This window comes from Urocampus carinirostris, chromosome 1 (assembly GCF_059441175.1).
Source record: "Urocampus carinirostris isolate Australia breed hairy pipefish chromosome 1, RoL_Ucar_1.0, whole genome shotgun sequence".
Lineage (NCBI taxonomy): Eukaryota > Metazoa > Chordata > Actinopteri > Syngnathiformes > Syngnathidae > Urocampus > Urocampus carinirostris.
This window is the reverse complement of record NC_142349.1, coordinates 35612565-35626813: the sequence shown is the minus strand read 5'-3', so window position 1 is coordinate 35626813 and position 14249 is coordinate 35612565. Positions and strand designations below refer to the sequence as shown.

The 14249-nt window shown below is 39.5% G+C and overlaps 2 protein-coding genes across 3 annotated transcripts in view; one reads left to right on the top strand and one right to left on the bottom strand.

Annotated features, from left to right (window-relative positions):
• Nucleotides 1-14249, top strand: part of LOC148374475 (uncharacterized) — a 224943-nt gene that overhangs the window by 196388 nt on the left and 14306 nt on the right. The window lies entirely within an intron of this gene.
• On the bottom strand, nucleotides 2853-11114 carry ppp1r7 (protein phosphatase 1, regulatory (inhibitor) subunit 7). Its single transcript, XM_088336958.1, has 10 exons — nucleotides 11020-11114; nucleotides 7297-7392; nucleotides 7112-7167; nucleotides 6847-6912; nucleotides 6595-6725; nucleotides 6305-6467; nucleotides 6110-6226; nucleotides 5851-5955; nucleotides 5656-5742; nucleotides 2853-3750 (listed from the first exon to the last, which is right to left on the bottom strand). Exons 1-10 carry the CDS (start codon nucleotides 11057-11059, stop codon nucleotides 3574-3576), a joined length of 1038 nt encoding a protein of 345 aa, XP_088193084.1. The 5' UTR covers nucleotides 11060-11114; the 3' UTR covers nucleotides 2853-3573.

The window sequence follows — 14249 nt, the reverse complement described above, 5'->3', positions numbered from 1 at the left end:
AAAAACCAAATGATTCTGAAATCAGAGTGAGTGAATAAACAAAAGCTGTAATAAGTATTAAAAGATTATTTACTAAACTATACAAACGCAGGCATTACATTCTTATAAGCTTAATTCTACAATAGTAAAGTCTGTCATAAAAATATAGACAAACCGACAGTGGGGCACATTCGTCGTGTTTCTGGATGTTAAAACACACACGGAATAGCATATAGGTTTGAAATGACAATTCTTCTGATCAAAAGTCAAAATACCAAGTTTCAAAATTTTGCAAACAAACTCAACTGAAATATATTTAAGAGCAAAAAGTAGGTATACACCAAATAAAGGTTTTCTGTACTGTTGATTATCTTAAAGGTACCGTTTCCCCTCTCATTCTTAAAGGTACTACAATTGAAAAATAAATTGAGCATTACAATTTTACAGCAGTGGTTGACATGTTCCAACAGCAAAATGGCAAGGAATGATGATGGAAAGAAGAAAATAGGTGAGGAAGAAAATTGTATTTTAGAAAGCATAAATTGTCACATGACTGGTGGGTAAAAAGTCAGAAAAGCTGGTTGAAACAAGAAGAAAATACAGGATGCCAGGATTTACAGTGCCTAGTTATAATATTGCACCATAAAAAAAGCCTCGTTTGGCGTATGCAAAAAAAGCAACATGTGGAACAAGGTGACCTGGTCGGATGAGACTAAAATTGAACTGTTTGGGATGAATGTAAAAAAATATATATTTGGCTGAAAGCTAATACTGCACATAACCCTGAGAACACCATCGCCACTGTCAAACAAGGTGATGGCAACATCATGCTCTGGGGTTGGGTTTCTTCAGAGGGCAGTGGGAAGATTGTTACAGCAAATCTGTTGGGAGTCTGCAGAGACCTAAAACTGGGGCGCAGTTCACCTTTCAACAGGACAGCGACCCAAAACAAAGCAAAATCTACAATAGAATGCTTTTAAAACTAACAATATAAAGGTGTTACAATGGCCAAGCCAAAGTCCAGACCTCAATCCTATTAAACATTTGTCTAAGGACACAAACAATGACCATCAAACCTTTGGAAACTTGACTTGGTTTGTATGGAAGAATGGGAAACTATTTCTGTTTCAAGATGTTCAAAAGTTAGGCACATACCCCAAAAGACTTGTGGCTGAGATCACAGGAAAAGGAGGTTGTACAAAGTATTAACTCAAAATGGGGCAATATTTTTGCAAGGCCAACTTTTCAATCTTTCTTTTTTACCACAATCTAAAATGTTAATCAATTTGGTTTATTTTCATGAATGTGTCTCACATGTTGTTGATTTTGAAAAAAAATATTTTTTACCTATAAATTTAAAGTCTGAAATATTCAATAAGTCAAAAAAAATATTTGATGGAGGGGATACTTTAACCAGGCACTGTAAAAGCAATCCTTTGGGAAAAAGCTTAATAGAGAAAAAGCTTGATGTCATAGAAATGTCTATCACTTTTAAAGTGTACTTTTTGGCCAACCTAACTTGACTTAAGACTGATCATGTTACAATAATGGCAGATCAATGTTGCTCATGTTAATGAGTTTTCATTAATCTGCAAAAAAGCACAACTTCAATCTCCAATTTCATATTTAAAAAAAAATCCAATATGCGATTAATATAACTATTGTATCTTTTAATCTATGTGTGTCCCTTGAAGGGCGTGGCCTTTGGAATAAAATCAAGAGCTTAGACACCTATGGTTGGGAGACTGGGAGTGAATTGAGCAGCACCACATGAGTGACGATTTCCAGTAGATTTGGCTTATTAAGTAATATGACGCATCAGAGAAGATGGCACTCTGGCTGCTAACCCCTCCATTTTTAAAGCGACTTTACTTGGAACCGAACTTTAGGTCCACAAACTGAATGTGGCGTTTTGCTACAATCCAAAGCTTCTCCTGGGAGGGATGGGATTTTTCATCAACAGAACGCCGACTTTCGGGTGAGAATGATTTGCACTAAAAGAACATAGGGTTTTTCGGAAAAGGCATTGCCATTTTCTCATCGGTAATATTCAATGCCTCTAGTTTATTGTGAGAAGGCTTCAAATCAAGGGATACTTTTCTTTTGTAAAAGGTATTCCCAAATGTATTTGTTTCCAATTAGACACAGAACTTGAAGTGTTCCTCCTCCCCAAAGTTCCCCCAATCTGACTTGTTTGCTGTAGATCTGTGACGACATTAAAGTAACAACAGTTTCAAAATGACAAATCCCATTAATACGACATGTGAGGCAAACTCTGAAACAGACATCGATTGTGGTGAACAGTTTCTCTGACCCCGATTTTATGGCAGATTATGTCAAAAGAATTCCCTCGACATATTCCAGTGACAGAGTTATAGTTCCAGAGAATATACACCCGTATGACTTTAAACCAGTGATGAGGATGAGGGTGAATTTGACATTCGAGATAAAGAAGAGAGAAGGAGTTTCCTGAACACAGATTAATAGGTTGTGTTTAAGAACCTTCTTCTGACATAGTGTTCCATGTAATAACCAGTTTTTATGACTTTTTCATAGAAGTAATTTAGCATTTTTTTCTTGCGAAGCCCAGGTTGCTTGTCTGTTCGCTTTACACTTGCTGTACAACCGAAGGCTTGAGTCTTGCCTTGTAACCAATCTCTCTTGCAACACTGCAGATTTCCTCAAAGCAATCATCCTCAATATGCGCGAAGAACAAAGAACACTTTGAAGGGCCTCTCCCCAGTTGCATGTTATTCATGAATTACTTGCAACATTTTCATCTTTTTGCCCGGGGAAAAGACTAACATTGTGAGCCGCACCATTACTGCAGCCACCTGCAGCAATGCCTAGGTATCTTACCCCCCCCCCCCCCCCCCCCCCAAAAAATTTTTTTTTGTTAAAAAGAATTTGCCTTGAAACACTCTTAAGTAATTAACACATAAAAAATATGGTGACTGGCTGGCAAGCATGCTGGTGTTACTCTAATGTCGTCACAGCTCAGCATGTCTAAGGCGAGACAGGCTGTCTTTAAAATACGTTATCTCGGAAAATAATTGTAATATACCGATGAAGTATATATCGATTGAATACTAAAAACATGTACCATTTCCTCATATTTTGCAGATGTAAGAATTCCGGATTACCTTTAAGGTTTTCGTCCGCACACTGTCTCATAAAACGATGTTTGGGAGTATTTTTGTCCGTTTGATATCCTTAGTCTCCAGTGAGACAAAAAGAGTTCAGATTGTCCTCACGTCTACCAATACTAAGTGACAAAAGTCAAGGTAGGCAAAGTCAAGATAATCATTGTATTTGTTGAAGGATCTCTCTTCCCTATTAATTCTTCAAAACCTGACAATAGGAAAGTGACGGATAAGAAGTTATTTCACAGTACTCCAGCGCCATAAATCTGTTTCCACAATCCACACCAAGAATGGAGTAGCTACAGTGCGCATATATGGGTGATCATAATGTTGAACTGTATTGTATGCCTGGAGAAAGGAGGATTCAGTAATAGTGGTAAGTGGAGGTGCAAGGGTTGGGGTGGTAATGGTGGCAACAGTGAAGTGGACGGTGTATACCGTACTGCACGTTTTAAAAGCGGACGAAGGTAGCATCGATCTGGCGTACGTTGGGCAGCGCCAGCATGATCTTCCGCCGGTACTGAGGGTCTTTCTGCAATGGGTTTCTTTCCAGGTAGACCGTCTCCAGGGATTTTGCGTTCTTGAGCTCGTCTAGATCCAACCAGTTGTCTATTTGGTTGTCGTTCATCTGAGTGGAATCACAGTGCTCATTTAGGATATTTGGATTGATTTAGTGACATTTTTGTGTATGTGGTAGGTGATCCAAGTCACTAGCTTTTTGCGTGGTACATTTATGATAATAAACATTGGATTGAGCTTTACAATAAAGATTTAATAATTGTTTTTTTTCCAGTCATAGTTCGTTTTCGGAGCAGTCTTGCAAGGCATTTTTGAAGATTATTCTTAATCTTCTTTTAAAAGAAGCATGAGCATATTATGCAGACTCAAAGCGGACATGTCAAATTGATAATTATACCTATAATACCAATATTCAGAATTTCAAAAGACATGAACATATGAAAAATATACATATCAAAATATGCTTTTAAAATAAGACACCTTTGGTGACCCTTTTCATAATAGGAATGGGTTTTTATTATTACATCTGGAATATCCTAACTGGAGAGAGCATTAATTTGCCTTCTATGCAAGTTCAGTTGTTTTTCTCCACCTTTGCTTAGTTCTAACAAGAAGAAACTTGGTATTTGGAGATTAGGAATGGCAGAAATGCAGTCTTGTTACACTCTAACAAAACTCCCTTAAAAAGGTAAACTGATTTTTTTCCTACGGCAATTTGGTTGTGTTATGTGTAGGGCAAAAATAATAGAGTGACCCCAAACACACATATTTGCATATAAATCAGTACTCCTAGCAAGTAAGCTACAGGAAATATTCCAGGCGGATGGAAATACACACCACCAAAAACAATAAAACTCACGCACACTTTTGGAGTGAGGAAACCACCTATTCTCTTATTGTAGTAACTCAAGTGGACCGTAGAAAGTTCAAATCATGACTTATTTTTTTCACAGTATAAAATATAATAAACAAAATATCATAATATCACCATAATCAAATAATTTAAATTAAAAAAATATTCCACGCTAAAGCCCAACACAAAATTGTGAACTATACTGTATAGACTAGGGGTGTCCAAACCAAAGCCTAGGGACCAATGTGGCACTTCATTTGCGGCCAGCTAAAATTTTTTGAGCGGCCAACGGCAGATAAGTCATTATTTACTCTTAAAATATGCCCTATACACTGTAATGGTAAATAAATTCCAAAGATAAAAAATAAGTATGCTTGGAGTAAAAAACTTGACTGCATTATTAAAAAAAATTGTCAGTTTTTTTTAACAAAAAATACATTTTTTCTAAAATTCTTAACTATGAAAACATTTGAAGATTATGCTTCCCAAAAACAAATCCCTCCAATAGACAAATAACCATGGTTTATGATGTGCTTGGTAACATTAAAGATGAAAAATAATGACCCTCAAGAGTAAAATGTTGGACACATCTAACATGGACCATGATATTTGGCATTGCAAATTGACAGGAACACATGACCCAGCCAATTTGTTACGATTTTTGTATTGAAAAAACAAATTTTTTTCCCCATGCGTATTTTTTTTTCAACAGTACGATTGCCTTCACAGTGTCACAAAGTCATCTTTATAAAGACAAACACACTCACAACTCTGTGATATGGATCACATTGTGTGTTCATATTTTAAGACATACCGTATCGCGATGTTTGGATGTTCAAAATTATTATTATTTTTTTTAAAAAGACTAAAAAGTTTGACCTTAACCCGAATATTGAAGTCATGCAAGTGTAGTCTGCATTCAGAGAGGTAAAAGAATCACAATTTGATCCGAGAGCATGTTAAATATGAGTCAGTACATACTTTCTTTATTAAACTTTCTCTAATAAACTTCAAAGAGCTAGGGATATTCTACTACTATTACGATACTGAAATATTTGTTGTCGCTATTAAAAATACAAGCCACAGTACAGAAAGACAAATAAATAATCTGAGTGTCCAGAGGATATCTATTTAAGAAAATGAACAAACATTGACACTTACCCAGAACTCCTGCAGCTCCGTTAGATGGCTGATGTTTTCGATCCTCTTCACTCTGTTGGCTGCAATATCTAGAGTTGTCAGCTTTTTCTGATGGGAGACACAATAGTGTGATGTTAATACGCAATGAACTTAGCAGGTGCTTTTGTTGTTGATGTGCGTTTTCTCAGCTAGCAAAGTTCACAATGCTTGACTCACGTTGTTTTCCAAACCCTCAATGACCTCGATACCATTGTGACTCAGGTAGAGCTCTCGTAGGCTGATCAGGTTTTGAAAACCCTCCATTTTAGTAATCCGATTACTCTGGATGTAAATGGAAGGAAATAAGAGTTAAGGTAGTTCAAATGAGCTGTGGCCAAATTTCACAACTGAAAGCAGTTCCTGGCTTAAACAAAGAAACACAAAAAAAAAGCAAGAAAAAAAAACAACAAATCTCTTGAACATAATTTTCGAGTACCTGAATGCTCAACACAGTGAGCCTGTGTAAACTGTCCATATTCTGCAACTTGGTAATTTTATTAGTGCCAAGGAACATGCTTTGCAAAGATGTGAGTGTATCCAGGTTCTCTATGACCTATGAACACAGATAAAGAAAAATGACTGCACAGTATTGCGATGTACATGTTTTGTTAGTAAGACCATCAAAACATACTCGAATGCGATTAGAGCCCAGCTCCAGCATTTCCAGGTCGGAAAAGTGATCCAGGTTGGAAATGGTGCTGATTTTGTTATGAAGCAGAAAAAGTTTCTTCAGTCGAGTCAGCTGATCCAAACCTTCTATTTTCCTCAGAATATTGAAGGAAACGTCCAACACTCTACAGTCAAGCATGATGAACAACAGGTGGACAGATGAAGGGTTTGTTTTGTTCGAGAATTGCAAAATGACATATGATATCCCCAAAACAGTCATTGGTTTAAAGAACAACCAAAAACGCAACTTACTCTAACTGCGTAAGCTTATCCAGATTCTCCAACTTGCGGATTTGATTGTCATACAAATCAAGTTCTCGCAGTGTACTCAAAGTGTCAAGATTTTCAATTTTTTTAATTAGATTCTGCCGTAAGGAAAGGATCTGTAAGAATAAAGAAAATACAGGATTTTAATACTGCATTTTTGGGTGAGTTATTTTTGCATTGCCAAGATGGAAAATTCTTACCTTACACAGTTATACTTGTTTAATGAATAATACTCACTTTTACTTGCTTTAGCACTTCCAGGCCTTCGATTTTTCCAATTCGACAATGAACAAGGTCAACATCCTGTAAAAAAAGAAGTTTACATCGGTTAATAATTTTGGTTTGACTTATTCCCCAAACATGTAATCCCTGCTAATTAACCTCTTTGGAAAAAAATAATAGAAAATGTATAAATATTCAGTAATACATTTATAATAATCCAAAATTTGAAAAGCAGGTTATTTTTGCTCAACAGAAATGAAATGTCAAACAGTCTCCTAACCTCTTCTTCAGGGTGCAAGGTGATGGTGTCCATGTCAACAGGAGACTCTTCTTTATCTACAGAGTGAAAACCGAAAACAAGAAAACAACCACAGCTTCATCATACATATACACCCCTAAATTACATGACCAGAAAGCACTTATATAAGTGGGTCCTGATTGGATGGACATATTGAAATGACATACTCGTGACAGGAGGCTGATGTAGATCCATGTCGCCATTGATGCTCTCCCTCCTGGTTTCATCGTCGCCTGACTCTTCAGATTCTCCCCTCCGATCTACTACAAGCAGGGATGTGATTTGACCAAAGTGAAATTATCTGAAAATTAGCGGGGGGGGGGGGGGGGGGGGGTGATTGCTAGCTGGGGGGGGGGGGGGGGGGGGGGGAACCAGGTAGGACCAGGGCAGTGCCCTGGTGGGGGGAAAAGTGGGGCGAAGCCCCCCCCCCGGAGCTCATGGGTTTTTTTAAGTACTTTCAATGCACTCAGATGACAAAGAAATAGACAAGACAACAGCATAAATTTTCAATGTATATTGAACTATCCCATATAAAATTACAGTTTAAGTCAACTCAAAATCAGTCACATTAAAAAACATTTCCCCAACGCCACTATCTTAATTGTAAAGAAGATGGTTCCAGTGGCAAGGGAGACCCTAGACGACCGGCATCATTCTACAACTGCAGGCGGCTAACGGGATCCAGGTCTGTAGGAAACCGCCTCAAAGCGTGCCGCCACCAGCTTTTGGGATCACTCTTAGTCTGGACTCTACCCTTCGACCTGTTCGGCTTGGGTAACCCTACCAGGAGTACGAGACTCCCGCCGACATAGCTCTGGGGGTCATGGAGACGCGCAAAGTGCCCCACCACGATAAGGTGGTGATCCGTCGGGACACAGCTAAATCCATTCACATGACCCAAACACTACTTCCTCCTAGACTTCATTGCTTTGGAATGGGTCTTTCTAGCCTGCTTCTGTGCAGCTTTGATGGTTCTTCTTGAGGCAGCCTTGCTCATTTGGGTGTCCTGTTTCACAGCAAGTTCTGTTCGTTTTGCAGACAACATAGCTGCTTCTGCATCCTTCTCCTCCCTGTACCTTTTGGAGGATGTCCTCAGATTTAGGCACAGTATGGACTGCACAGGATCCATCAGAATGTCTTTCCTTCCAAAATGGCTGACAGAGGTGGTATTTCTTGCTCTTAGGGCATATTTTACAGTCTGGATAGAACTGTATGTGGCTATGTCCATTCTGCATGCTTACTATTAGGCTTAATAATATTTTTAAATTTCCTAAATCATATTTTAAATGTAATAATTTATTTCTTTAATAGCAGCGTATCCAAGTATTTGATAAATGAAAGTACAATAAGTATAGGCCCTACAGTAAAGTGTTGGTGTAATGTACACATGAAAATCTATTATTGTAATTGTTAAATATTTATGGCCATTTTTATTACGTTATAATATTTTCGAAAAAAATGGGAAAACTGTCAAATAAATTTGAAAAGTTTACCACCTACCTCAAAATTCACGACTCTATCAGCAACTGGTACAGGTTGTTGGGGTGGATCACGTCTCTTTATTACCGCTTCCGATTGTGATGTCAATAAGGGATGGAGGCCGTAAAGTTTTGGAGTTTTCGTTTGGGCACCGAAACTTCCAGCGATGGAATAATTTGTCGTTCTTGACTGGAGTTCTTTCACGTGTTTTTTGCTCTTTGCGTGACTTTCAAGAGCTTTGAAACCTCTCCCACCATAGTCGATGGTATCATGACACCAAATGCAAAGTGCTTTCCCGGCACGATCGATCTTCCGAATAAAGTCATTGAACAAATTCGTCACAGTCTTCTTTCCAACATTCGTAGATAATTCCTTCTCCAACCAGTCCCATCAAAACTTGTTTTTTACAATCTTATCAATTTCTTTAGCTCGCGGAGCATCTTTGCGTTCGATCACGGACATCTTTCTTTAAACACCCGGCAAAAACGTGTGAGAAATGAACAATGGCACACTCCTATAACAAGCGCGTTTATTGGTCAACACGAGACTTCAACCAATCGCAAGTACGTTTCATTTCAGTTACGGAAACACTCAAATGGCATGCTGTCGAGACGAAATCGTTTTTTTTTACCAATTAAAACACCGGAAATTTTAAAATTTTATTTTTGGAGATAAAAAAAGCGGAATTCCGCGAATTAGCGGAAAAATCACATCCCTGTACAAGTCAAGCACACAGAACAAAAATCAATCAATTTAACAACTACATGATTGACTCTGAATCAATCTTCTTGATTTCTTAAGAGTCACACAAATAAATATGACTTGACTTCTTACATCAATATTGACAATGACATGTGGTCAAGATGCAAGAAATTAGGAAGTTGTGATTAACTCCCTCCCACCGCCTCCCTCCCCCTTCTGTCTTTCTGAAATACAGGCAACTTCTTAAAATTAAACAGCAATAAAACTAAATTACTCTGATAGGCACCAAATTCTTTCTAAGGTTGACACCTTCTCTTCCTCCTTTGACAGTTCCTTTGTTTTTCCCTCCCCTCAAAAGTTTGTGTGTCTTCCTCTACGCTCTCATATAAAGAACTACACTCGGTCCGCTTACTTCCACCTGTGCTCCATCAATAGTCTTTGCCCCACCACTGCCATCCTTGTCCATAGCCTTGTCAAATCCCAGTTTGACTCTTGCAATTCCCGCCTCTACCACAGATTTTCAGCTAGTCCAGAACTCTGCTGCCTGAATCATCAACAAAACCCTGTTTCGACACATCAACCCTGTCCCTAAACTACTCCATTGGTTCTCAATAAGCCAAAGAATCATCTACAAAATACTTCTGCACACCTATAAGCCCATCCATAACCATGCTACTCCCTACCTCCTTCACATTGCTACGCTATCACGCACCCTCAGATCTTCCCGCCCTCTCCATCTGGCCGTACCTATTGCCTTTCTCAGCTCCGTGGGGTGCAGCGCTTTCGATCGCTCAGCCTTCTCCTAGCTTCTGCCACCTAGTCTATCTTCAAATACGGACATAAAACCCACTGCCATCAGACTGTCCGATCCATTATAAACTACCCCCTCTGAACCGTACCTTGTTTTTATTTTTGTATTTATTGCTCGTTTGTTGGCTTTATTGTTTTATACCCTTTAAACAACAACCTTGGTTGTCCTGCAAGGCTCTTTGAAATAAAATGTATTATTTTTGTCATCAAGGTTTGACAAAGACAACTGGATCCAAGCCATATGACATTGATCTTCATTTTTACGGCGGGATGCAAATAGAATATTCTTCATAAACATAACAAGCCATTCTTTTTAGAGCTGGTTTGATCAATATTGAAAAAAATAAATGTTTTTCATTGTTGATTTGCATTTTATGAACTGAGAATCCGAGTTGATTATTATCAAAGCTCAAGTTGCATGTGTTACATACATTCTAATTGAAAGGTAGAAATGACACAATACATCGAAAATACTCCATGTCCGTTTATTCCGACCCGATTCTTGAGCGAGGGGGTACTCCATCATTTCGTAGTCGGCTGTTCATCCGTCCGCCGTTCGCGTAATTTAATCGTTGAGCATGATCAGACGTGATAAACAGAATACAAACGAACTATAGCGACACCGTGACTGCCCCGCTACCTGTCAAAATGTCACACCGAAGTCGAACGTGGACTATTTGGGGTTAGGTGGTCTGCATTCAATGTAAACCAACGTCCACCAGTGAGCTTTGATGTTACCTAGCACACTAGCCTAGCAAACGTGGGCTAGGCATCTGTTTTACACACAAAAACGACACTTTGAAAACACTCACGGGCGTGGAGAGACGCTCGATGTCACTTACACCTACCCTTGCTGTTAGTGGGAACATGGCAATAGCGTTTTGAAATTAATTACTTACCTTCCATTTCTTGTGGTTCTCCAACAGTCAGGGAAGCCATGTTTCCTGTAAACACTCCTGGCAACGTTTCAGCCAATCACAGTGAAGGGATGTAAACACGACAGCGCGCCGAGGGGTGTGCCCAATCTCACACAAAGTTGTGTGCGGCACACGTAACACATAAAATATACATCCTGCACTACAGCAGGGGTCTCCAACCTTTTTTGAGGCCGGGAGCAACTTCAAGGGCACGGAGAGTAACACAAAGGGCTCCTTGATAACGCACTTATGAAACAAGAATTTTAATCTAATTCATTAATCAATCAACTTTTCTATCTTCCAGTTATTTCACGTGAGAACTGATTAATGATGAATAATTATTCCGAATGGGGCAGCACTGCGGTGCAGTGGTTAGCAAGTGTGCGGCACAGTTCCAAGGTCTTGGGAACCTTCTGTGTGGGTTCAAATACAGCGGCTGAATGGTTAGCGTGTCTGTGGTACAGTTCTGAGGTCATGTGATCAAATCCAGCTACCAGCCTTCCTGTGCGGAGTTTGTATGTTCTCCCCGTGCTTGCGTGGGTTTCCTCCGGGCACTCCGCCCACATTCCAAAGACATGCATTTCAGGTGGATTGGCCGGTCCAAATTGTCCCTAGGTGTGAATGAGCGAGCAAGTTGTCTGTCCCTGTGTGCCCTGTGATTGGCTGGCAACCAGTTCAGGGTGTCCCCTGCCCACTGCCCGATGATTGCTGGGATGGGCTCCAGCACCCCCTCGACCCTACTGAGGATAAACGGTGCAGCTGATGAGATAATGAATTATTCCGAATCATTCAACAACATGCAATATTTTATTTCTTTTTTACCCTTCCAATTGTTTCAATTACAAATCCTGAAAAGGAAACAAAAAAATCAAAAAACATGACATCTTTTACAACATTTTGCGGAAAATCACGTTACATTTTTCAAGACGCTATCATCAGATTTAGTTTCACGACGTCTGCGCCATATTTGTACAATGATAAATTATGTAGGAACATTAACAAACTTTTTTAAATTAAATAAAAATAAAATATCACATTTCCGCTTAATGTGCAGACATTAAAACAAAACATGTCTTTTAAACTTAGCAACACATTTTTAACAGTTATTCAATATTTTAACTCCATCTTTGCCATGGCACTGAACTGTTGCCACCAACGACAGTTTACTTTAAAAATTAAAAGATCTTTTTGGTTTCTAATTTACATAATTGAAAATGAAATGAAGAAAATCGCAACACAATTCAATCACATTTTAGACATTGTGTCACGACCCAGAATGAAATCTCGGACTCAATTGCGTTCGTTTTAAAGGAATCTTTATTGGGTTGAGCTGACAGAGCTGGCTTTGGGAGCCGATGGTTGTCAGTCGCTAGCAGCGTTGGACGGAACGGCAGTTCCGTGACAGGTAGGCAGAATCAATACGTTTTAGCGGGCAGGTCGATGGCCAGGGCAGGAGAGTAGATCGTAACGCGGGGCAGAAACAGGTCGGAACCAAAGGCAGGAATCAAAACAGGAGAGTAGTCTTTGGGACTTGGTAATCTGGCGAAACACACAGGAACACAGAAGTACGCTCTGACGTCCTGGTCTGGATGCTGACCGCTTAAGAAGAGAACGTCAGCCAATCATAGAGCGCGCTCCAGCGCGCCAAACGATTGCCACATGTGTCTTCACTTCGGCAATCATGACACATTGATATTTCGTGATTAGGTCTACTTTAAGAATGGGCCCGCGGGCACGTGATAATGTCACGGCGGGGGTCAGCGTTCCCATGGGTGTCAGTGTACCTGCGAGTGTCAGCGTGCCCGCGGGCACGGGGTTGGCAACCCCTGCACTACAGTATACAGTATGTGTATATACAGTGTATGATGATGTGATACTCAATTTTTTGAAACAAAATAATTTTGCCCCAGCGATTTAGGATCTAGTATCAGTATTGTCAACCTCCGCAGCCTTCAATGCAGAGTTGTTTTCAGAGTGTTCACAAAATGTTTTGTCATTGTCAAAGAACAACAAAACTTCTTTTGGAGCATCCAGTAATCCATTCACAGTTAAAAAAAGATACAAAAATCCATACATATTCGGAATAAATATGGATAAAACCCAATAACCATAGCTAACCCAATATATGGTACGTGTTCAAAGTAAAAGTGCTGACATGGTACCATAAAAACTCAAGCGCAACATAATTAGATCAGTCAATGTTCAAGGGCAATTGTGTCTGACAGTTATCATCGTTCACTCGGGAATTATGAATGAAAGAAGTGGTGAGTAATGGCCTGTATTGACTGGTATCTCCTCCCTGAGGGCAGCAGGTGGAAGAGGTGGTGAGCAGGATGGTTCTGGTCCCACAGGATGTTGCGGACTCTTTTCAGACAGCGAGTGGTGTGAGTGGTGCTGAACTCAGGGAGAGTTGTTTCCAGAATTTTCCCAGTAGCTTTCACCACCCGCGGGTCAGCTTTAGTACAGCTGGAAAACCACACTAAGCATCTGTACATCAGTATTCAGTACACTGCCTTTGGCAGAGTTGTAGAAGTTTGCTCTGGAGATGTGACTGTTCCTCAGCTTCCTCAGGTAGTAGAGGCGCTGTTGTGTCTTTCCCACTGCTAAAACAGTATGGTCCCCCAAGAGAGGGGTGACGTTTTAGACCGAAAAACAACGATAACCAGATGATGAAGGTGCTGCTTCTGAGTCAGATCAGGAAACTTTTGTAACTGGTAACCATGGGAACTGTCAGGTTTTCAATGTAAATCTCTTGAATTTCTGTCTCAAGGTAATTAGCTTGTTTTTACATTACTAAATATAAAAACAATGTTTCTCATACACACACACACATAAGGTAACGTTTCAACAATGAGTGTAATTATATCTCTTGTACGTTTATCAATCTTTTATTCTTTTATTTTGAAGTCATGTTCTTGTGTACTGATTTCTCTGACGAAAAATAAACCACTCCCTCTATCTGTTTGGGACCTCAGCCAGGAAGGACGTAAGTTCTTTGCTTCCACCATCATGTAGAATTAAACTATACACATGTATTTTATCTGTGCAAATATAGCCACTACATAGTCTTAATAATGTCAATCCCTGACAGAACCAATACTTCCTGTGGTGTATCATGGGAAAGTACAGACTGGCGGTGCCCATCCATCTTCAGGTCGTTATTTTGCGTAGGGTGTTTTTAACCAGCATGAAACAGATAGTACTAGTTTACA